The sequence below is a fragment of the Temnothorax curvispinosus genome, unplaced genomic scaffold (assembly GCF_003070985.1).
Source record: "Temnothorax curvispinosus isolate PA1 unplaced genomic scaffold, ASM307098v1 QBEX01002158.1, whole genome shotgun sequence".
In the NCBI taxonomy this organism is placed as follows: Eukaryota; Metazoa; Arthropoda; class Insecta; order Hymenoptera; family Formicidae; genus Temnothorax; species Temnothorax curvispinosus.
Window position 1 is genome coordinate 42,639 of NW_020211938.1, and position 22,874 is coordinate 65,512.

Sequence of the window (22,874 nt, forward strand, 5' to 3'; positions counted from 1 at the left end):
CTCTCGAATTCGACTGTACCTTGCAACCGAAGGCAAAGAGTTCGGTCACAACCTCACATTCCGAATTTTTCATCAATTTAAATCTAATTTGCCTGGCATTCTTTATGCAATCGAGTGCGCACGCGGTGTACACTAGTTACCGATTCGCGTTTCAATTAATAGAAAGCCATGGCGAATTCATCAATAATATGTGAATTCCACGAAATTTATTTGTTCGAAATGTATGACGCACGTGCGTGTAATACTGGATTTCGGGCAGCCTCTTGCATTTTAATTAGCCGTTAATTTGATTCGTTAGTCGCCGAGTATCACACGGTATCGAGGCAAAACTGCCAACTGCAATTTTCAAATTTTTCGATTATATTAACGAAATATCGAGGGTATAAAACGAGTGGATGGAGCGGCGTCACAAGCCACTTAATCAATAAATGCAATCGTAATTAAATAATTTCTTATGTGTGTTGTCAAATTCTCTCGACGTCCGCGCATACAGCAGATGTTAAAAATTTCTATCAAAAACTTCTGCCGTTCGAAATTATGCTCAACCTTATTATGTTCATTCGCGAAATATCATTTCGAGCGGATACAACAGTCCCTTGTGCGATTATATTGTACTTTTCTCGCATTGTCTTTTCGTTAGAACGTGATAAAACGCGGACAGCGTCTGCGATTCATATCGATCAGGAGCACCGTAATTCGTAATTAATCGAGTTTTGTACGAGTACAGCAAAGAACTTTAAAAGGAGGAAACACATCGGGTAACGGCAGAACAACCATGAATAATTTAATTCTTATTTCATTCGTTGTCCGCAAAATTAATCATTTGCAATTATTTAAAGCCTGCACCAATTATTTTTTGAAACAATATTCTTAACGCACCAATTTTATTGTAATTTCTGTTAGCCTCTTCAATAATTATTACAACAATTTCACCAAAACGGCAATCTTTTGAAAATATTATAATTTTATAAACGTATATACATGATGTCGCGCGAGGTTTCAAACCAATCTTATACATATATTCCACTCGAGAACAGCGCCAGGTAGAATCTACGCGCCTTAGACGGAAGGGAGGCTCGGCCTAATCTAATCGCATTCGTCGACGAGTGCACGTCGTCGGCTTCGTGGCACCGCGCGACTCTCAAAAAGCGGCGAAAGCGGCCGCTCGCTAAAGGTGGACGTTGCACCTTGCTTGTTTTTTGTTATTTTCGCCGTTTGACTTTCGGGTCGAGTCGATCGGGCCGGCCAAGCTCGCGCCTAAAGTGCATATTGCACCGGTCCGCCTTAATGGCGGGATGGCGTGACGGGCTTGCGGGAACGCGGGGTGGCGAACGGAACGAAACGAAACGAAACGAAACCCGGCGGGAACGCGATGTCGCGTGTCCCGCGCCGTGCGTTTCGCGGTCGCGTGTGTCGCGGATATTACACGCGATCCTTGGACCCCGTCCCAACTAAATGTCTCGCCGCACGAACGGGCCTTTCGCGAGCTCGCCTCTCACTTGCACTTTTAATTTCTTCGCTCGTTGCGCACTCGACACCGCGAGTCGTCCGTCTTTGCTTGTCGTAAGGAGCTTACAATGCAAAATCGTAACGGGAGATCGCAATCCCGATGTCGATTCTTTAATATGTGAATCAGTAACGTAATGTCGAAACGTTTGCGAATTTATTTAGCACCTCGCTTCGCAAAATTCTTATTTTTACTGCTCTCTGATATTTAATTCCGCATTATTGACCTCCAGGTTTTTCTATGTATTTTTATTTTTAATTTCACTATTTTAATGTGACAGCTACGGGAAGAGCTAAATAAAAAAGCGTTTCGACTATTTTAATATCAGAGCTTATAAATAATTTCTGAATGAAAATTCAAAGATTAAATTTTCAACGTGTACACATCACGTGGGAATAGAAATGTTGCTAGTTTATCGGCTCTGCGCCATCGGACCCAGAAGAATCGATTCCTAGTGACTCGAAATGGGCTGTCATTAAAGTAATAGCGATAGTTTCGGTACACCTTGAGATAGATATTATCTCGCGATATCCCGGAGATTTTAACTGTGTACAATTTGCTTTTTAATTTTACGACGTGCAATTTTATCTGCCCAAGAAAGCTGTAGGATATTATTAGACCTCCTTATGCCTCATCTCTTTCCCTGCCATTCCGGTGAGCTAGGCATCGTAATATATGTCCCAAAGTTAAAAGGCAAAACTTCTTCTTATAGGCAAAAAGGGTCGTAAGTTCCCAGCCCGGCGCGCTACCTTGCGCAGTCTCGCGTATCTCCCTTCGGCTGAGAACTTTGATAGCATACGTCGACATGTTCTCCTGTTGCGTGGGAAAGTGCTACATAATGACACGGTCATTCTTTGCACGTCGGGTGAAGCCAATAGCGGATGCGCTGTCGGAAAGTCTATCAAGACAAGCGTGTTCGCCGCCAAGATTTTCTCTCGTTTTACTCCGACGTTTGAATTCCCCCTCTGGTATTAACTGAAGCGGTGGTAATATACGCGTCCCCGTGTCTTCGTGTAAAATTGCAGAAATATATTATCCACGCTACGTCAGCGCGATTGGAAATAATTCGATTATTAAATCCGAATCGTTAGTCAGTTTCTTATTTCGTTAATTCAATCTTTTCGTCGACATAGCTATGTCCGGTTATGACTTTAAATTCTCCAGAAATTACGCGCGTCAACGATTTCGGCTTTTGTTAATACATTCGAAATAGAAAACCGTCGCAATGTAGTAGGTGAGAGTTAGTCATCGCTCGCGTCGAAATTCTCGCGAGTACTTATTTTCTGGACTCGGAAAGATGCGGAATGCCGGATTCTTTGTTCCCAGTGCCGTTAAGCGGCTCGCTGCTGAAACACCTGACGTCGCCAGGCGGTCGTCTGGTCAGGCTGGCAGGCAAGCAGCCAGCCAGCCAGCCAGCCAGCCAGGCAGCCGGGCAGGCAGCCCGCGTCGTACGTAAGTACATACCTGTGGCAGGTGAATCGAGTCAGGTGCTCCAACAGATGGGCGCCTTTACTCGAGAAAGCGTTATAAAAGCGGTCTATCATAAATGTGGGTTACTAGCTATGACTAACGCCCGACGATAGAACGAGCCTGCTCTTGTGCGCGTCTGTAATTCACCAATTACTTTCGCGCGTTTTCGCTCAATATAACGCGTCGCCTAAAAAAAAGGCTCGAGATTTTTATCATTAGATATCTCGACGTATTTACTCGAGAACTTGTGAGGCAGGCACGTTCGCGAACTGCGCAAAAGAAAATTCGCGACAGACTGCGGGGACTAGAGCCACGAGCAATCGCGAAACATTTTTATCCTCTTCCTCGGACAATTTTTCGCATATTTCAGCAATACGTAAATCGGTTTAACGTCAGCTTTATTATATTTCGATTACGAAGGGAAGGCCGCGTCGAAGGCCGAGGATTTAAATCCTTGGTTTGTCAATCTTGGTTTGCCGAGAAAGAGGATGATTCTTGCCGCGCCGCGCCGCGACGAAAGCCCGCTCGAACGTCCTTCAACAGCGTTTCCGCGCGTCTCCGAGCGTCTCCGAGAGGAAGGAGCGTAACGAGCGGGTGTCTTCTTTCCTTTTCTTCATTCTTTTTCGTTTCACGGACACGTGACGCGAAGCATGCGGCGTATGCATGCGAGCGAGCCCGCGTATGCGTGCACGTAAGAGCGTAGCCGTTTGTGCAGTCACGTGTAAGAATGGGACAGCGAAAACGTGACGCGATTATGCATTCGCGCTACGTCGTCATTTCTAGCTTGGTGCACGAGTCAGCGACGAGGTAGCGGGTTTCCAGCATGCGTTATGGTAATTTTATTAAACGTTCCTATTTAAAGAACACGGCATAATCGCGGAATGAACCGCGAGCGTCAACGGACGGCGCGTTATTATCATCCATTGACTATCCTCGAACAATATTTGATTATTGTCCGCGAATAACGTATGTATGTGGATCTGTGTTTGGAAAATAGACGAATCCGATCATTTATTCACGGTTTACGAATATAGCTGATGTTAATTTGACCGACGCTGTTGGCGCGCTTCAAATAATGGATTAGAATTAGCTCGCAAATGGGTTTATCTCATTTTCAACAATCTGATTTAACCTGATGTAGATTTGGAAAGAAAAAATATCTATAACATAATGAAACAAAAATTTCTTTTAATACAATTTGCCCAGAATACAGGATCTACAAGTTACACAATTATTTCAGATACTATATATTTACGCGAATCATACATTTTAAACCATAAATAATAAATTCGTCATATAAAGTAATATAAAGATGCATTTTAAAATCAACAAAATCCTAGAACATCATTCAGAACTCTTGCCACATGTGCGAGCGTATTATATGTAGGAGAAATAAAGTTTAGTTTATCACGGTCACGGACAATAACTTTTCGTCACTTTCGAGAACTACCTAGGTTGATAGTCAGTGCGCGAGCATAAATCGCAACGAATTGGTGCCTCCGAGAACGAATGTCTCCGTGCACGAGCGGAACGCCCGTATACTGATGCTACGAACAGCTGCCGGCACTTCGTCCACGTCTGATTAGACGAAAGTAAAGTATGTTTCCAAGTAAGATGTTATCGTTTCAAATCATAGCCGCTGTTCATTTCGGCCGGGCCAGCCGTTCCTTTTGCGTCGCGGGCCGATCCAGCTGTTCCGAAAAAATCATCGGGCCACCTTTCGATTTCGACGTCCGCACACGTGCGAGAGACACGCTGATCAATATCCAAAAACGGACGTATCTATTGTCTCTGCTTATTTTCTATTAAAGATTATTATTTTGGAGATAATCAATTATTTCTCCTTTCAGCACTTTTATAAGAAATATCAATTGCAGACGGGAGGGAAAAAAAAGGATAATTTTATTGTCGTCTCGAGAAAACAAACGTCTCTAAATAGCATAAAGTCGTGCATTTCATGGCGTACACTTTGCATAATCTAACACGTACTCCGTCATTACGTGCGAAATTCAATTATGTTACTTGAATGCAAGGTTACTTTATTTATGGAGGGTTTCTTAACGCAAGATACACAACATTGTGAGATGTAAAAAGTGAGATAGAAATATCACGAGGTGAGGCGGATTCTTGCATTAAACAACGTGTTTATGTCTAATGAGACTTATGTAATGCACGCTTATAGTAGCAATTTACCATATTCTGCTTCACTTAAAACGCAAACGAGATCGAGATAAAAGTATCTTGCAGTCGTCGCGATTTCAATGCGCTAGTTTTTTGCGATTTTATTGCATAAATGATTCATCCTCTATACCGCAACTATGCTAACAGTCTATAAAAGCTGCGGCATGTCGCTGCAGTTAAATTTCGTCTGGCTGTATATAAAGTGCGGAAAGATAATTCACTTTTCCGACAATAACATTTGATATAGCAGCAAAGACATTAAAAAAATAACTCAATTTCCAAATAAAATAGCATCCCGATATAAAATATAATCTACAATAAAACTAGATATATATTTTTAACTAGAGAAGTAACGTACGGCGGCATTTTTCATCCGACGACCTCGACGGACAATATTTCGTTCGCTTTGCGAGCTGCTACAATGACATCAATTTAATTCCAACGACATGGCAGTTCTACCGTGTTCGGTTCCGCGCGTTCCTGCGGACGGACTCTCGTTTTAATACGCGAAGGGAGCTCATTGTGCCCGAGCAAGTCTCTCCCTCTTTCTTTCTCTCTCTTTCTGCACCGATTCTCGCCGTTCGTCCTCAGCGGCCACGACGAAAAGGAAGGATTCAAGGTCAGCGTGTTCTTCTGCACCGCTGCAACTCACGCACTATGCCGGCACCTCGCATTATACGTGTCTTTCCGTGAGCACACGTCTCGAGAGCCCTGTCTCTTATTACGCATATTATTGTAGTGCCCTCTTTCAGAGAGCATTGTTGACTGAGAATCTCAATGTTTTAACTATTTCCTGTCCTATATACACGCGCACGTTCGTACGAAAGCTTCTCAGATCAAGTGATTCTTGAAATAGTTACTAAGGAAGTTTCCAAGGCTGCGCATCTGTTTGAATATTTAAGAACGATTTGTGAGAACGATACGAGGCCGATCCTTGTAAGTCCAAGGTAAATTCGCACATGAGAACACTCATATTATGATGTCAGAAAAAAGTGAGAGAATCGCGAGAAAATATACACACATGAGTGATCCTCACGAGAAACTTACGTTCACGCAAACGTCCTCTCGATCAAACGAATCGTTCTTGATTTAAAATCAAATTTTAGAGGCAAGTCAGCAAATTGTGCGGACGAATAGCGCGAGAGACGCGATTTTCAATTACGTAGCAGCGACATTATGAATTGCGAAGATACTCGAGCAGTTGTAAGGGGCAAAGTTATTTGCCAATTCGGCGATATAGTATCGCGCTATAGTAATACTACTAGTGTGCAGTGCGGTGACACATCGCGTCGACGTTTTATCGCTGAGAAACGTGATATGGACGACGACGAATATTTCGTGCGCGAAATCGCAAGAGCTTCTATGCCACGCAAATAAATATTTATATCATTGCGGTACATTCGATCGTATCGTTTCCTCCCTTACTTTCGGGCCTTTCCACGGAGATGCGCAATTAACAAATGCATTTCCTGCGTAGATTTTTTATAGTCTACATAAAAAAATATCCAGGCTGTCTCGAGTGAATTTATATTTATCTTGTATTTATATTTATTCTCACGCACACAAAAATTTACAATTTAAGAATGAACAAAAAGTTTCTATGAATATTTAAAACCTTGTCGATTTCTATAAGATTTTGAGAGAAAAATTCATATATCAATTAATTAAATGATATATACCTCGATAAACTTGATAAACTTTATCTTGATAAGCTATATGAATTAAGAAATAAAACTATTTTCGAGACATCAGCAAATCACGAGATTATGTTCTAATTCACTTATTTCACCATTAAGGTTTAAAATTGAAAACGCTATTATTAGAATTCTATTATTAGATCTGGCTAGCAAAATATTACGTTGTAGGAAAAAAAATTTACTTCTCCACGCTTACAACTTTTTATATAGATATCTTCCTGCGAAACGCGTTTTTTGTCGAGTTTAAACCTCAATTCAGTGTATCCGCGCTGAATAATTTTAGGAGGCGAGAGAAATGCAGAGAACATTCGTGTGCAACCAGGTAGAGCGTTTTTGTCCCGCTACGTCGGACAAATTTCGCACACATTCGCGTGCACACTCGCGACTGCACGGCGCGGCGGCTCGCGTGAGAGAGCGAGAAGCTCCGTACACGCGAAACTTTTCTATCGATCGGCGGCCGTCCGGTCCGGCTCGGCTTGGCTTGGCTTGGGCTCTCTGCGAGGGACGCGGGGGGGAGCTTCACGTTGTCCTCGCGTGTCGATACCGATACCGCGCCCTCGCCCTCGGCGTCGCCGAGCGACGCTCCGTCGTAGCCGGTGCGCCGATAAGGCGCTTATCGCCGCGCCGAGATACGCGGCGCCCCTCTCGGCTCGCGTAAGGATCGGGCCCCGCTCCGAATAAAGACGGCGACACAGAGGTGTCGAGGCACCGCTGCACCGTCGTCGACGCGGACGACGCGTGCTACCAGTCGCGATGACATAAATCTCGCGGCGCTTTCCAGCTTCGGGTTACCTCGGATCGTGAGGTTGACGAACGTCGGCGATAAGCTCGATTCTTCGCAGTAGAAGACTTCCCACTCGTTTCTTACGATCGTTAAAGTGATCTGAACAAAGCGCAATTTTACGTACCGCGAATGGTATATGTGAACGAGGCGTTCCATTGTTTCGCGATTCCGATTTTGTTCTAGTGAGTTTCAATCCTTCCTTATACGAGAATTGAATCGGTTGATTCTTTTCCATTCTCAATCATTGATTTTTGTTATTAAATTATGGTTTTTTTTCCGAAATTTACTGACGTTCGATTTGAAATCTCTTAAATTAATGTTTGGCACAATCATGCGATGAAACAGGAGATTTGTATCGATTTGTATTATATATCGAAAAGAATTTAAATATATTACTTAAAATTTAATTCGTAAAATATATTTTAAGAATATCACACGATACTTCCTTAAACATTACGGATTATAAATATAACTTTTAAATCTATGTAAGCCATTTCGTTATCATCTACGATTGATCATCGAACAAATATAAAAAATTAGAAATAAATTTTACAACCAAACGAATTTATTCTTTAAAGCATTTATACAATACAGTCGCTTCGTCGACAAAAGCTCACGTAGTCGGAGCGAATAATTTTCAGATGCATCCTCACGTCCAAACGAGAGACGGATTAGATCGCACATGGCTCCGATCGTTCTCCCCGCAAAACACAGCAACGTTATTTTTATTTTTAATCACCGCGCGGTTGCAGGCGTTCCGTAATTACGGAATACTTAGCGATTCGTGGATAGTAGAAGGCGGCTCTTTTTCGAGAGAGAAAACCATCGCGGCGGCGGCGGTGCTCGATGCCGGTCACGTAGGCCTCGTAGTTCCGAGGGTGCCCCGAGTACGCCGCGGAATACTAGAATACTATAGCAGCGAGAATGCACGGTGCATACCCGCAACGCGAGTGGATAACCGCGCGAGCGACGAATACGACGACGAGGTGCAGCGACGGGCTCGGAATTTTCGGTTTCTCTATTACAATGTTCCCCACGTTGCTCGGCGTGCACGCTTTCGCCTAACAACGTAAATTAACACTGACGTATTGTATTGTTCGTCAACTGTATTATTTATTTGTACGTTTATTGCAGTGAATCCGCGCCTAACGATACAGGTAGCGGAATCCTAAAAGATCGAGCGACGAAAGTAATCTTTTCTTAGCACGTTGATGTTGATCATATCACGACACATCTTCGTGAAATATCGCGATATCTAAAACCGCGATAAACGTGAAATATGATGAACGCCAGGGTACCGCGAGATTGCGGCTTTAAACTCTCCGCATATGCGGAGGAGAAATATCCGATGAAATGCGCGCGGCGCATCGGGAACGGTGGGTTTGCATTTTCTTCGCGAGATAGGTCGGCCTCGAAGGAACGTAAATCTCTCGACGAGTGCCGAAGACACTGTTATTCCGTATGCATATTAACGCGCGCGTGAATCTAATAAAAAGCGACACGTAACACCGAAGAAGATACGTTAAGGAAGAAAGCGTTACATCAGGCTGCGCGTATGTAAATTCCCCGTGTATAAGCGAGTCGAACGACTTCGAACGGTTATCCCAATAACAGCGAACGCGTTTCGTCTCGGAGAAATGGTCCTTGATCTTGCGGCTGGACCCACATAAAATTTTCGCTGCCGAATCTCGCCCGTGTCTCGCCGGGCGATCGAGCCCGAGATCGCCTTCGCTTTTGCTCGAAACCGAGCTACTTGGACGTTTTCGCTTCACTTCGACGAACCATTACCTCGCCCACGTCGCGAACACAATCGCCTAAAGTCCTCCGATCGGGTAAAACCGGTTTTGGATCGCGACCAGTGCTGTAACTACCTACCATGCGGCCGGATTTCACGATCGGAGAGAAGCTCGCGCGCGCCTTTTGCGAGATCCGCGCGCGCGAAAGAAAAGGCCGCGACGATATTCCCCGACGAATTAAACTGCTCCGGGACGTGACGCGAATCGCCGATCGGCCTTTCGCACGTCTTTTTCGCGATTGGACGCAGAATAATTCGTAAATCTTCATCGGGTCGCAATCTTTTCTCCACGCGCCTCGGAACTATTTGTACAACGTTTGTTTACGCGAAGGAAATCTAAACTATATTTTGATTTAAATTTACTTTCACGTATATGACTGAAAATATTATTAGCTAAAAAAATAGTGTTATAAATTTTAAGATGCTAAATAATATGACTGAGAATTAATCATCGCATCACGAATATTTCTATTAATATATTTTAAAAATTAATAAAAATAGAAGAAACATATGTAATTATATTTGTAACCTCGATAAAATTATTTTTTACATAACGATGAGTAATTAGATGACAATCAAGTTGAAAATTCAGTGTATTAATTCATGTGACTTTCGTTACTCGACGAGGTACTGTACTCGTTTCTGCGTATCACCATCCGTTTTACATGCATTGTCCCGAAGCCAGCGGAAAGCTTTCTTGAAGTGCGCGGGCGCGCGATGGAGAATTTTTTATTCAATAGCCGCTCGCTCGTCGATGAGGCTCCGATATGCCACAGCGAATGCACACGTCGCTGGTGTCATGAGATATACGAGAAGCGGAGCGCATAGGGTTAACGACATTCCAGGTCGTCGGGAAAGAGAGAGCTGGCGTCGTGTAGCGCGCTGTTAACCCCTAACCGCCGTAGCACTCGGTCATGCACCCCCGATGCCCTGTACGCTATCGCAACCCTCGGCCTCGGCGGAAGTGCCGGTGGCGGTGGCACCGGCGCGATCGATCGCGCGCGCGTTTCTTCGTGTCTCCGACGTAAAAATTAGTATTCCGCTCTCGGCGTCGCGGCGGACAGCAGCGGGCGCTGCGCGAAAACGGGAAGGGCGAAGGGGATGGAGGGTGGAAGGCAGGACGCCGAGGAGGCGAACATTCCCAGGAACGTTCAGCCCCCCTCCCCCCCTCGTCACGATTCCGCTCGTCTAACCCCCGTCGAACCCCCTACGCGTACCTGTCCGTCCCCCTTCTCTCTCTCTCTTTTTTTTCTCTCTTTCTCTCTCTCTCTCTCTCTCTTCCTTTCTTTCTCGCTTTCTTTCTCTTTCTCGCGGTTTTCTCGCTTTGAGAGCGTTTTACGGAAACGGCACGGCACGCTGTTCGGGGTAACACTCCTGAATATCGAGAACCGGACCGGGTGCCCCCCCTCGGCTATACGTGAGTCGCATTCGTGTCTGAGACCGCGAATGCGGACCGAATGCCGATTCGCTGCCGCCCCCTCTTACCCCTTTCCCGGGCTCTTTGGCTCGCTATTCGTTTTAATTGCCGGAATCTATCTCGCCCTTCGCACTCGGGATGCCCCCAAATCGCTTCTTTATCGCGGACTCAGCCGGATCCGTTCGATACCCAGCGCTATTCTTCTCACCCTTCACGCCTTAACGAAGATACATTCTTCGCCGGGTCTATTGATTTGTTAACGGCTTCTTTATTAAGTCGTAAATATAAAGGCAAATTAATTTTGGTCCTTTTATTCAAGCCGTAATAAATTCAATTCAAAATATAATATTTTTGAAATCCAATATCGAAGTGTTTCTAAATATTTTTATGTTAGACTCTGTATGTACTTTTCGTTAAGAATCGTTAACAAAAATTAATGGCTTGCCGAGGTAAAGGCGAGAAATAAATCGAAAACGGCAAGCAGACTGCGCGAAATATTATGCAAAAATGTAGAATGTTGAACAAAAATAATTTGCCTCCTGTGAGGTTTGAACTCACGACCCCTGGTTTACGAGACCAGTGCTCTGCCACTGAGCTAAAGAGGCTGACGTTTTTCACTCTTAGTCGGCAGTTGATACACCACGGATACTCGTGCTGTTTCGAATTTCGTCTAAATCGAGTCTAAGATTAATGCATATGCATTACACATGTTAATTGTGCTCTATCGATGTTGATAATCGCGATATAAGAGCATTTCGATTTAATTCTGTTGTACCGTAACATTCTATTCTTCCTTTTCTATGTCGCGTCGCGCTTAGACGAGTTGTATCGCACATTTTTAAAGGGCGATCCGGCTGCAGCGACGATGAACTTCATGTGGACCTTCAAAAATAATTCGACCCACAAATCACGCGTGACGCAAAGCAGATGTCAGTTTGCCACTTCCCGTTTCGCGCGGGCCGTACACAATGAGCCACGTTTTCGGGTTCCTCGCGGGGTAGAAGGGGGCAAGGAGAGAGAGACACGTGCGAACTCCCTTTCCCTACTTTGGCCGAAGAGGACAGATGTCGGGGGCCGTCTTAAAGATTTCGAAGGGGGCGACCCTTTTCGGGGACCGGCGAGGCTCTTTGAGACGCAATAAAAGAGACTCAACGGAACGCGTAAGACCATTGTACTATTTAAGCAGATGTTATTCAATGAATGCGCAATGTATAATATGAATCGAGGACAAAGGGCGCGATTTTTCTAGGGTGCCTGAGAATTTTTGCATCTTCACCTCGTACGTTACCGCCACTGATAAAGAAGATATCTTATCAATCCTTCTCTTTTACGGGCATGCGTCCGAAAGCTGTTTTCTGTTGGCATCGATAAATACTTTATTTATATTTCTCTCGGCATGGCTAATTAACGAAATATATTTTCGAATCGTAGGCGTGTGTCGATTTAATTTAACAAGTTATTGTATTATTTATCGAAGATTTCATTACCGAGGTATACCGTAATTAATAATTTCTAGTGTTTTAATCAAGAGTATAAAATATCCAAGAGAGAAAATTGAATTTGTAAAATTATAAATTTAATTTCATAAAGCTTATAAAATATTCTCAGATTTTTAGTATTCATGTTTTAAATGTGTTTTTAAATGCTAAAAAATTCAAGGAAAATTTGATAAAAAACAATTTTTCTGGTCTCAATTTCTACAGAAATATTTTAATTTAATAATTTTTATTATTATTGCTTCCTCAGAGAGGAAGCTTTGTTTTTGAAACTTGTGTTCAGAAATATTTTTCAAATTCAAGGAAAAAGAATTATTTTTATTTCTCTTCGACATAAATCAGATTACTTTATATAAAACGACAATAAATAATTTGCAATAAATATTATCATAAAATAGCACTTTTTCTATTTCGATAAATAAATCTTTCAGATAGATTGAGTTATCGTTTCATATCGATCAATTTCATTTCATCATATAACCATATATATGTATAAAATCATCATACTGACTATAAACATATATATGTATAAAATACATGGTGATAATATATTAATATAAATATTAAGCGTGCTTTGTGTCGGCAATAGATCCTTCGCGAATCTGTCGGACGTGCGCGGCGCAATATTCTCATTGCTTGAAAATTCAGGGAATCCAATTAAAAGACCGGATGCCCCTTTAACCGCAACGAAACGTGTATTGTCTCGTCCGCACTCGTACGACACGCGGAACGTAGCAACGCGTATCTGTGTCTGAAAATGCGCGTGCCTGAAAGTTACCGTTTTGACTCATCATTTTATTTACGTTTTATTGCAATCGCTCGCCATGACATCATGTACACAGGTGTTAAACCTTTGGAGAGATTTTTGATAGCACACAATATATTAATCCAAAGATAAAAAACAATTGAGAGATATCGCGTTACGCAGATAAAGAAAGATGCGAAGAGAGAGAGTTTGTACAACTCGTTATCAGTTCTTAAGCGTATTCAAAAAATCTTTTATTTAAACCATTTAAAAGACCCCCTTTCTTCAACTAGTAATGTTTTAACGCGTGGAAAATGTAGAAACTCAATAAAATGGATGTTAAAATATTAAAGGACTGAAGAGAGGCACCGGACGCATCGATTGGCTCATAAAGAATCACGTGTCGAGCGTCACTCGCCCGAATACGCGATTCCTTTTGTCCTGGACGAGCCGACTACAAAGAACATTCATTTCGCAAAGCGCGGGACGCGACGTCGCGTATCTTTCGAAGGAGTTTCCCGTTGGACGAAGCGGAGTAGCGCGCGCGAAGCAACGGCCCAATGCGCTGGTCGCGGCTGCCGCCGCTGCCACCGCCGCCACCGACGCGGCAAGCGGCGACGGGGCGGCGGCGAGACGAAGCCAACCTCCGCTCCGTACCCTTGAACCTAACAGACGCTCGCGACGTTGCCGCCTCGTGCAAGTATGCCGCGGCGTGAAGTGAGGCGCGAAGGCGCGGAGGAACACGATGTTCGCTCGGTCGGTCGGTCGGTCGCCGGCTACGTTCGGTTGCGCTCGGCTATGCCCGGTGCGTGCTTTCTTCGCAAGAATTCCGAGTGGCCGTGCCACTCGCTCCCCCCTTCCCCCCCTCCCCCTCCCCCTCCCCCTCCGCCGTCTCCTCTTTCGTCGTCGTCGTCGTCGGCGGTCGGCTGGCGCAACGCCGAACGAGCTGACGTCACGCGCGTCAGCGTTACGCGTAGCGTTACGTAAAAAACGTGCGGCTGGCTGGCTGACTGGCGAACTCAACTCGGTGAAGCGTGTCGCCGCGTTGCGTTGCGTAGCGTTGCGTAGCGTCGCGCGGCGACGCGCACGCGTTCGCATGAGCGGCCACGTCGGAGCTCGAAGCCGGCAGCAAGCGCGCGCTCCTGCTTCGCCTTCGCCGGCGATTATGTCAGCCTTTTAATAACGGAGAGCGCGCGAGACGCTCGGTTATATATTCGCCTGCTGTCGCTCCGACGTTTCTGCTCCAATCTTGAAATTCCGTTCTCCGAGATAAAAAAGAGTCTCCCGTATCGTCCCGATATACCCGCGCATCTCGCAATTCATTCCGCGTAAAAGCATTAAATGTACCGTCAGATCTCCAAGGTTGACTCGCTCCGGCACGTAGATCACGTACGACGTTATCGCGACGATCGGATGGCCGCGATTAGCGGTAAACGCGAGACGCGGATGCGCGCTTCACGCGGCGTTAAGCTCCGATCCCTTTCTTCAACCGTCTTTGTTTAGCGTCCGCGTTCAGCGCTCCGCGTATATACACGCGCATATGCGGCCCCGCTTCTTTCGTGCCGTCCGCCTCTCTTAACTGCGCAGCGCGAAGAAAAAAAAGCCGCGTGCAACGTAAACACGCGACTTGAGAATCGGATAGCCATATTTAGAGCGCTAAATGCGCCGTGCGAACGGCCATCTCTACGACGCGGCCGAGGAGGCGCGATATTTTTCCTTTTTCTCTCTCTCTCTCTCTCTATTTTTTCCTCTTTACTCCGATGTTGCGCGCGCGACTCCGTGACGTCAGCCGCCGCGCCGCGCCGGTCGGTTTTGTCGGCGGACGTGGATTCTCTTCGGCGTCGGAGAGAAAGCATAGACAAACATAACCTACATAGAACGGTCCCTCGAGCGCGGCAGGGTCAATGTACGACGGAACCGGAAATTCGTCGTCTGCCACGAGTGTTCCCATTTCTCCCTCTTTTTCCTCTCTTTCTCTCTTTTTTTTCACTGTTTTTCTTCCGTTTTCGTTCGACCACGTTTTTAAAACCACGCGGACCAGCGTTATCCGTCTTACGTCCATCAATGTAGATTAACTTTAATCTCGGTTTAACTTACTTTTTAATCTTTTCCTAATTCTTACAGCTAGAAAATAGGTGAGATAGATTAATTTTAACATTGGTCTAACTTACTTTTGATCTTTTTTCCAGTTTCAAAAATTAGAAAAAGAAAAAAAGTAAATTAAACCGAGATATTAAAGTTAATCTACATTGATAGACATACAGGCCTTATCGGGCCGTGAAACCGGGCTAACAGGACGCGCTCGAACGCGGAGTCGTGTCGAACGACGTTGGATATTGTCGGATTACATACGGGGGTTTTTTGCGATAACGTTCCTCAAGTACAAGAAGAGAAGAGAGAATACTCGTTCCGAGCGATCGAGCCTACATTCGCGTCCCCCTCTCCCCGCGAGCAATTAATGTAAAATAATTGCGTCTCGATATCCCTTTTTTTTCCTCGCAGACGCGCGGGAAGCGTGACAAAGATGCGAGATCGGGAAAATCGAGTCTAGATCCGGCGTGGATGTGAGTTAAGTGTACCGGCGGCAAACTGGGGCAAATGACAAACCGGTTCCGAATATAAATAGAGTAACGATCCTTTTGCGAGCGTCGCTGAAAGAATCCCCCGCGCGAGCGTCTGAAATCTGCAACGAAGGCTTCTCTTGAATTCGCGCCAAGGTTGCGACGAACGATTTTTTTCGAACGGGACCCGCTCTCCGGCCGCCGCCTGACCCCCCCGTTTTCGACGTACTCGCAGGAATTAAACGGAGTCAATAAAAATTCTGACGCGCGGCTTCGAGAATCCGAAACGTGTCTCCCAAACGTGAGACGTGTTTAGGTTCGTTCCTCAGCGCGGCTACGTGAAACGAAAGATTAAACAAGATCGGCGAGCGAGCGACGCGCGGACGTTTCTCCTTTTCTCGACCGCCTCTCGTCGTCGTCTGTCGCGACCGCGTGATTTACCCGCTCGCGGCCCGAAACCGCAGAAATCCGAGAAAAAGGGAATTGCACAAAGGGGCACCGGAGGCATCCTCCGCGTGCCCGGCGTGCTCCTTTATCCGCCGCGCGCTCGCGCGCGCGTCCGTGTCTCCCGTTCGCACGCCCGTGTGCCATTTACGAGGCAAACCGGTTTACGCTTTTTACGAGCCTCGCGCGCGGCTCCGCGAAGAATGTTGATTTTTGCGATATATACCGCTTGGGAACCTAACCTACATCATTATCCGGATGAGAGCTGACTGCGCTCCGAACGCGCCCGCCGTGGCGCAAAGTTGCACGAAACTGTCTCCTCTTTAGCGCTGACACGGGCGAACGAGCCTCGCGGAATATTCGAGGGGAAGGATCGCGCAAACGGAAATCACCCGACGGTCTAATTTTAAACCGCGCCTACATTGTTGCGTTAACTTTGTCGCCGTCTCGATTTTAAATAGGCGAGCGATGAATATTCATCGTGCATGCGAATCGATAAAAACAACTATAAAAATATCGCCACTCCGGAACTGTATTTCGTAACGACACTCACGTTAGCCCGTGAAAACGATATGCAAATCGAAAGAAATCGATATATGGAATTCGTCGTTACGAAATTGAAATCAATCGAGTTCTGCTGATCACGCGGGGATTTAATTTTCAGACGTATAAGGTCGGGACCTCAATTTCGGAGGAAATATCCATATCGAATTTAATCTTTTAATTCTTATCCGACCTTCGACTTCGCCGACACCCATCTCAATTAAATTAAATCATTTAAAGCATCGGCTCGATACTTTTGCGTTACCGGCGATACTCGTAGCGAATAAGAATGAGGCTTCGAAGCATCGACAAAATTTATCGCGATCATTTAGGCTAATTTAATCGCACACGGAGGTTTGCGTCGGGAGCGATTTTGCATCATTAAACCGGCGGGGTTTCTGAAAAACAATTCAATTTAATTTGAGGACTTGACGAAGGTTAATTCGTTCACGTCTCGTCTGGGAACGATCCCACGAGACGCGGCCGCGTCTCGAGCGGTTTTTCGTGAAGGCGCGCGAAAGACGCTCCCGGCCTCCACCTTTTTAACAGTGGCGTCACGAATGAGAGATGATAATGAGACGCACAGTGCTGTAGGTTAGTGAGAACAATAGCCGGTGCTTAATGAGCCGGGACGCATGCGGCTCGCGTGCTCGTGGTAGTAAAAATATATTTTCGGCGCCGCGTTTCCGTGCCTCGAATGACGAGCGCGGGAATCGCCGAATTCGTCCTCGACCATGGAGGCAAACTCGTCGCTTCTCCGCCGCGCTCCTCCGCGGAATTTCAATTCCGTCGCGCGTCCCGATTCGCGTCGTTTCTCGCACGTGTCGCGTTGACAGCGGATCCTCGTTGTCCGCCGATTTCGCGAACGTCAGTAATCGCCGACACCTCGTTCCTCTTTGCAATCGCGTTTTACGAATAATGATCAATCTACATTGCAGCGATACATCGAGGATCTGAAAAACGAATCATTTTATTCAGTCAGTAATTCTCACGTTCTACGAATATGACGAAATGTCGATACTTTGCCTCAATTGTCACGGAAATTAATAAGTACGTGCGTATATTTCGCGATTGCGGAAAAGATTTCGCTAGCGCGAGAAACGTCGGGAGATCGGTGAACGCGATGATCGGCTTCCAGCAAACGGTACGCGGTGTGCATCCTACCGCAGCGGGGGCATTATCGGCGGCGAGTCACGAACGGGTCTCGGGTGCGCGCCGATCGGGAACCGGTTGGACGAAACTTTCGAAAATTCCAGAATGACGTAGTCCTGCTCTCGGCGGGTGTGCGAGCACAGCGGGCGAAGACGCACGGCCGTGCTTCTCTCATTCTTTATTTACAGTTACTTACGTAACGAGACGCGCGCGAGGCCCCTCTATCTCTCTCTCCTCTCTCTCTCTTTCTCTTTCTTTTTCTTTCTGTCTCTCGATCCGTTCGAGGTCGATTCGGCTCGATCGTCGGATTCGTGCATATGGAAAACGTGCATGTATATGAAAATAGTCGCGAAAACGAAGCGCGTCGCATGCGCGTCGCACGTGCACCGCAAGCGGAAACGTTGCTCACTTACCTCGTTTCTTGAGCCGTTGCTCTACCTAAGACACTGACAAGAAATCACTGGCGGGTAACAACGCGCCGGTGCCGGTGAACCGCACCGGGCAAAGACCGGGGCTTATTATAAGTCACGACGAGAAAATAACTCGCGGCCGCGATAACTCTCTCGCGCTGTACGAGCGAGCGGACACAATCCGCTCCGACAGTCGACGGAAAAAGTCGTTCGCGCTACTATATATCGCCAGAGAAATAAATACAGGATGAAACGGTCGATTGAATTACCAGAATTACGCCTCGACGATACCGGCAGACGGCTATCAAACGCGGATATTTGCTGGTATAAAACCCCGATCGTTTTTCTAAAAAAAAAATTTTTATTACTCAACCGACAGCAAATTCTGCGATCGTCATCTCCTGTTTCTCGTGATATACCTATTACAAAGTATAATCGCTCGAATCCTTCATAAACACATGTGATCGTTTATCTCGACACATAATCCAGGATAATAATTCATTTCCGCGAAACACGCGCGTGTCTTCACGTAAAAGCGTATGCAAAATTTTAATAAATATAAAGATCGCATTCCCGATAAGAAAGTTAAATGTACTCACGTGCGCCGCGTTAAATGATCAATGGCGATGGAACTCGGTAATTCATGGAGAACACCTGGATCTGGGAGATCTTTCACGACTGCTTGATCACAGCTCTCTGAAAATTATAAGAATTTATCATTAAAACGTGACTTTCTTTAAAATCGTAGAATAAATTTTGAATTATCCTTGATGGGAGAACTCTTGATAATAATTTTTTATCATACTTTTATTTAAACCTGTTTTACAATTTTACATTCACTCTAGAAACAAGTGATGAAAATATTTATTAATTTAAAAATACTATATATATTATAACACGTTACACGTATAGCATTGTTAAATTTCATTTTTTTTTTACCTTGAACGAAACTCTTCTCCGTCTCGTCTTCGGTAAGGTGAGAATCGCGCTCAAGTCCGTCCGTTAGCTGCCCGGATACTCTCCAGTCATGTATTTCCTTCCGTAAAATGTAAATCGGATCATTGTTGCCCGCGCTGGCGACGCTGGCCTCGTCGAACAAGCGAACCTTGTGTCCCACGTCGTCGCGCACCATTTTATCTTCCCTCCGCGAAAGAAGCCGCCGTTCGCGGAGACCTCGCGACTTCGTCGCGCAACTTTTTACGGCGTCCCCGTCCTTCGAAGACCGCGTCTTTTGCGGCGACGTTCCCGCGGACACGGGCTTTTTTCCGTCGAGCACGGACTTCGCGCGTCGCTCGGAAGAAACGTTTCTCGAGGACGCGTCGACGGCAGCGATTCTTCCACGATTGCGATATTTAGCTCCCTGAGAAATTACAATGACGAAATGTAGAAATAGCGATAAATCGATGTACAATTGCATTGGAATGATAACAAACGACTAAAATAATTAATACCGTGGAAAATCATTTAATTATATTTTATTTAAGAATATTATTATCAGACTAAGATCTAGTCCACACAGATTTAAAATGATGATTTCTTTAATTGATTATATATACCTATTACATCGTGTTATTTTATTTTATTTATTGAGTAAATTTCGAGACAAAACTTTAAATATAGAATACTAGACAGTTTAAACACCAATGTATGTATGTACATTATGTTATAAGAAAAAGCGATCGATTGCGACAAGTTACGAAAAAGAGGACTTGCAAAGATCATTCTTCGGCGATGAAATACTGTTGTACACTGCCGCCATGATGTCAAAATCAAATATAGCAACAAAATATCTCCTTACATATTTCACGCAGTGCATATTAAAATTAAAAAATGGCGTTACATTATATTACGTTACACCTTCATTTCTCCATATGTTGCAACATTTGCTGTGCGGTAGGTATGCCTCTTTAACGAGAAGCATATCTAAAATAGAAATTAACTTCAAATCGGCGTGAATCGCCATAACTTACAATCATGGCAGCGACGCAGTCAGCAACGGGGGACGTGGTAAGGACGTGTTAGCAACGGGGGTTATAAATCTACGTGCCATGGCGGCATCGCGCCGCGAATTAGCGCGCTAAACAATCGCGCGATACGTCATCCCCCCCGCTTCCCCCGACATTCAAAAAAAGACGAAAAGCTCTAGATTTTGATTATCACGTGAGATTTCGAGAAAATCGCGCGACGGACGGACCGACGACGGTGACGGCTTAACGTGAGCGCGTCTGTCTGAAGTTTGTCGCAGGCGCGCGCGACTTGGAACTTGGAACGCACGTACGTGCAGCGCGTTTCAGGTTCGTCGAGCTCGCGGGAAACCCTTGGCCCTCGGCCCTCGGTCGTCAGCTGTCCCGGGCTCGCGCTACCGTAACGGAGACGAGACGTTAAGGAGATGGTCGTGCGGAACGGACGAACTACGGGAACTCAGCTGAACTTGAACGGCGGAACCCCGCTCCCCGCTCCCCGACTCGATTTTCCACCGTGAACCTCGGATTCGAAATAAAGATCGTCGAGAGGGATCGAGCCGATGGCGTAAAATCCGCCTCTCGATCCACCTTTATGTCTTTACAATTCGTGTCGAAATTCAGCAAAGTTGTTCTACTCGTCACCCTTCCATATATATCTGCTTATATATAATTTATACAATTATTAATTTATGTAATCTATAATTTATAACAGACCTATTTATAGTATCTATAATCGACGCTACGTTTTCCGTGTAATACGAAAAACGCAAGAGTCCGAATCGAATGTGAAATACGCGAGCGTAAGAAAATAAATAAAAACGCAACGTATTCCTTGCATTCTTCGATCGACTTGTGGATCGTTCAAGGCGGGCTCTAGAGAAAAAAAGAGGGAAACAGATGATCGACTACCTTGAAAAATGATCTCCGTCGAGAAAACAGCATTTCTTTCTTTATACAAGCAAAACTGCTTCCCTCGTAATAATATGCGGCGCAACAATGACGCGTCGTCTGACGTCTTGTCGTCCCGAAAACAATATGGCGCGTACGATAGGCGAGCATCAACGCGGGCACTTTTCGCGCCTCGATCCGACGTCGATAGGGCGGCGCATCTGCCGTTCGTTCCCTGCCGCGCGCGGGGACGTTTATCGATTTCTTGAAGAAACGGCGATCGTGCTTAATCCGCCCGGCCGGCCCGGCCGTTTGACTTTCACCGCGCGCGTTCGGTTTCCGCCCAAAAATTTCTCTCCGCGGACTCACCTTTTAAATGCAGCTGCGGCTCGGCAAGCAGCTGGGTCCGAAACTCGCGCGCGACCGAGCTTTCCGTAGTTGCCGTATATCGTTTTCGCGTATTTCTCTCTCTCTCTCTCTCGCTCTCGCTCTCGCTCTTTTGAATAACAGATACAATCGATAAGACGCTCAAAGGTGATAGAACAGCGTTTCCGGTACCTGCGTTATAAAAGATCCCGAATTCGACAGCGATATATGTACGAATAACGTCGAGGGAATCGCACTAATTTAGCGGACGATCGTTCCAACGAGTGACGACGGTTTAAAATTTCATTCAAACGATGCGTTGCCAACCGCAAGAATTGAAACCATCTTTGAATGAAAACCGTGAGAAGCCAATGAATGCATAAGAAAAACCAAGATCTTAGTTGTTTTTATTTTGCCTAATAAAATGCAACGAAGATGTATGAAAATAAAGATAAAAAGCAGCTTAGGTGACAGTAGAGAGTATATGGAAATAAATAAAGCTATTTTCAAATTTATTTTCGTTTTTGTCATATTCCGGCGTTCCTAAAACACCTTACGTCGTAACTGTATACATATGTCGTACGCACGTGCTTGTTTCTAACCTCAAAATCGCCCGTCATAGTCCGATGCGATATTTACAGGAATAAGCGAACGGTGGTAGAAGCTTTGCGCAAATATTGAGCTCTGACAATGGCGATGCAAGTTCCGACTGACGTGGATGCCGATCAAATTAAATCTGTATGTATTTCCCGCACTTGAACGATATTTTTTTGCTACGCCGTAAAGCGGTACACGGAATGTTGCGCGAGCTATTTTTATGGGAACTGCTACGCACGTACGATATATAACTCGAACACTATTTGTCTTTACAGTTTCGAGACTTCTTAACGTCGTACAATAAACTCTCCGAAATTTGCTTCGTCGACTGCATAACCGACTTCACGACGCGAGAAGTTAGGGCCAAGGAGGAGAAATGCGCCCTTAACTGCATGGAAAAGTACCTGAAAATGAATCAGAGAGTGTCTCAACGTTTCCAGGAGTTTCAAATAACTGCCAATGAAAATGTTTTGGCAGCTAAAAGGCAAGGCCAGGCAAATTAGGTTCGTCAGTAAAACTGTGTAGATAAACTGATCTTATCATGAGCCTCTATTCGAATCTTCGTATCATAAGATTGCAATAAACATTTCTCGAACATCTCTCTACATGACGGTCTATTCATTCAGTGTCTAATGGATATATATTTGTTCGAGATTTAAAAACGTTTTATTTTGAAATTAAAAAACATTGATTGTACAATAAATCATGTACTGTAATGTATTGTAATATAAAATGTTGAACATGTAAATTATGGGAGCGACGGAGTTAATGTATATGTTATATGAGTAAACAATGACTTGTTCTATCTTTTTAATATGAACATGAAAGTTAATTTGACTCTCTGAATCACATTAGCC

At 45.1% G+C, this 22,874-nt stretch overlaps 2 protein-coding genes and 1 non-coding gene across 3 annotated transcripts in view; 1 reads left to right on the top strand and 2 right to left on the bottom strand.

Annotated features, from left to right (window-relative positions):
* LOC112468853 overlaps nt 1-21,455 on the bottom strand; it is a gene marked incomplete at its 3' end in the record, with an annotated part of 64,013 nt that extends 42,558 nt beyond the window's left edge. Inside the window, exons 1-3 of the mRNA XM_025038224.1 lie at nt 21,424-21,455; nt 19,142-19,562; nt 18,802-18,898 (exon numbers count right to left, since the gene is read on the bottom strand). Coding sequence (XP_024893992.1) covers nt 18,802-18,898; nt 19,142-19,334 — 290 coding nt within the window. The remainder of the gene's footprint in view (nt 1-18,801; nt 18,899-19,141; nt 19,563-21,423) is intronic.
* On the bottom strand, nt 11,385-11,456 carry Trnat-cgu. Its single transcript has one exon. It is a non-coding gene; the product is annotated as a tRNA-Thr (tRNA).
* Nucleotides 21,456-21,978: 523 nt separating the features above from the next.
* Nucleotides 21,979-22,837, top strand: LOC112468848 (mitochondrial import inner membrane translocase subunit Tim9-like). The gene is made up of 2 exons (XM_025038216.1): nt 21,979-22,158; nt 22,293-22,837. Exons 1-2 carry the CDS (start codon nt 22,111-22,113, stop codon nt 22,518-22,520), a joined length of 276 nt encoding a protein of 91 aa, XP_024893984.1. The 5' UTR covers nt 21,979-22,110; the 3' UTR covers nt 22,521-22,837.
* Nucleotides 22,838-22,874: the final 37 nt, after the last annotated feature.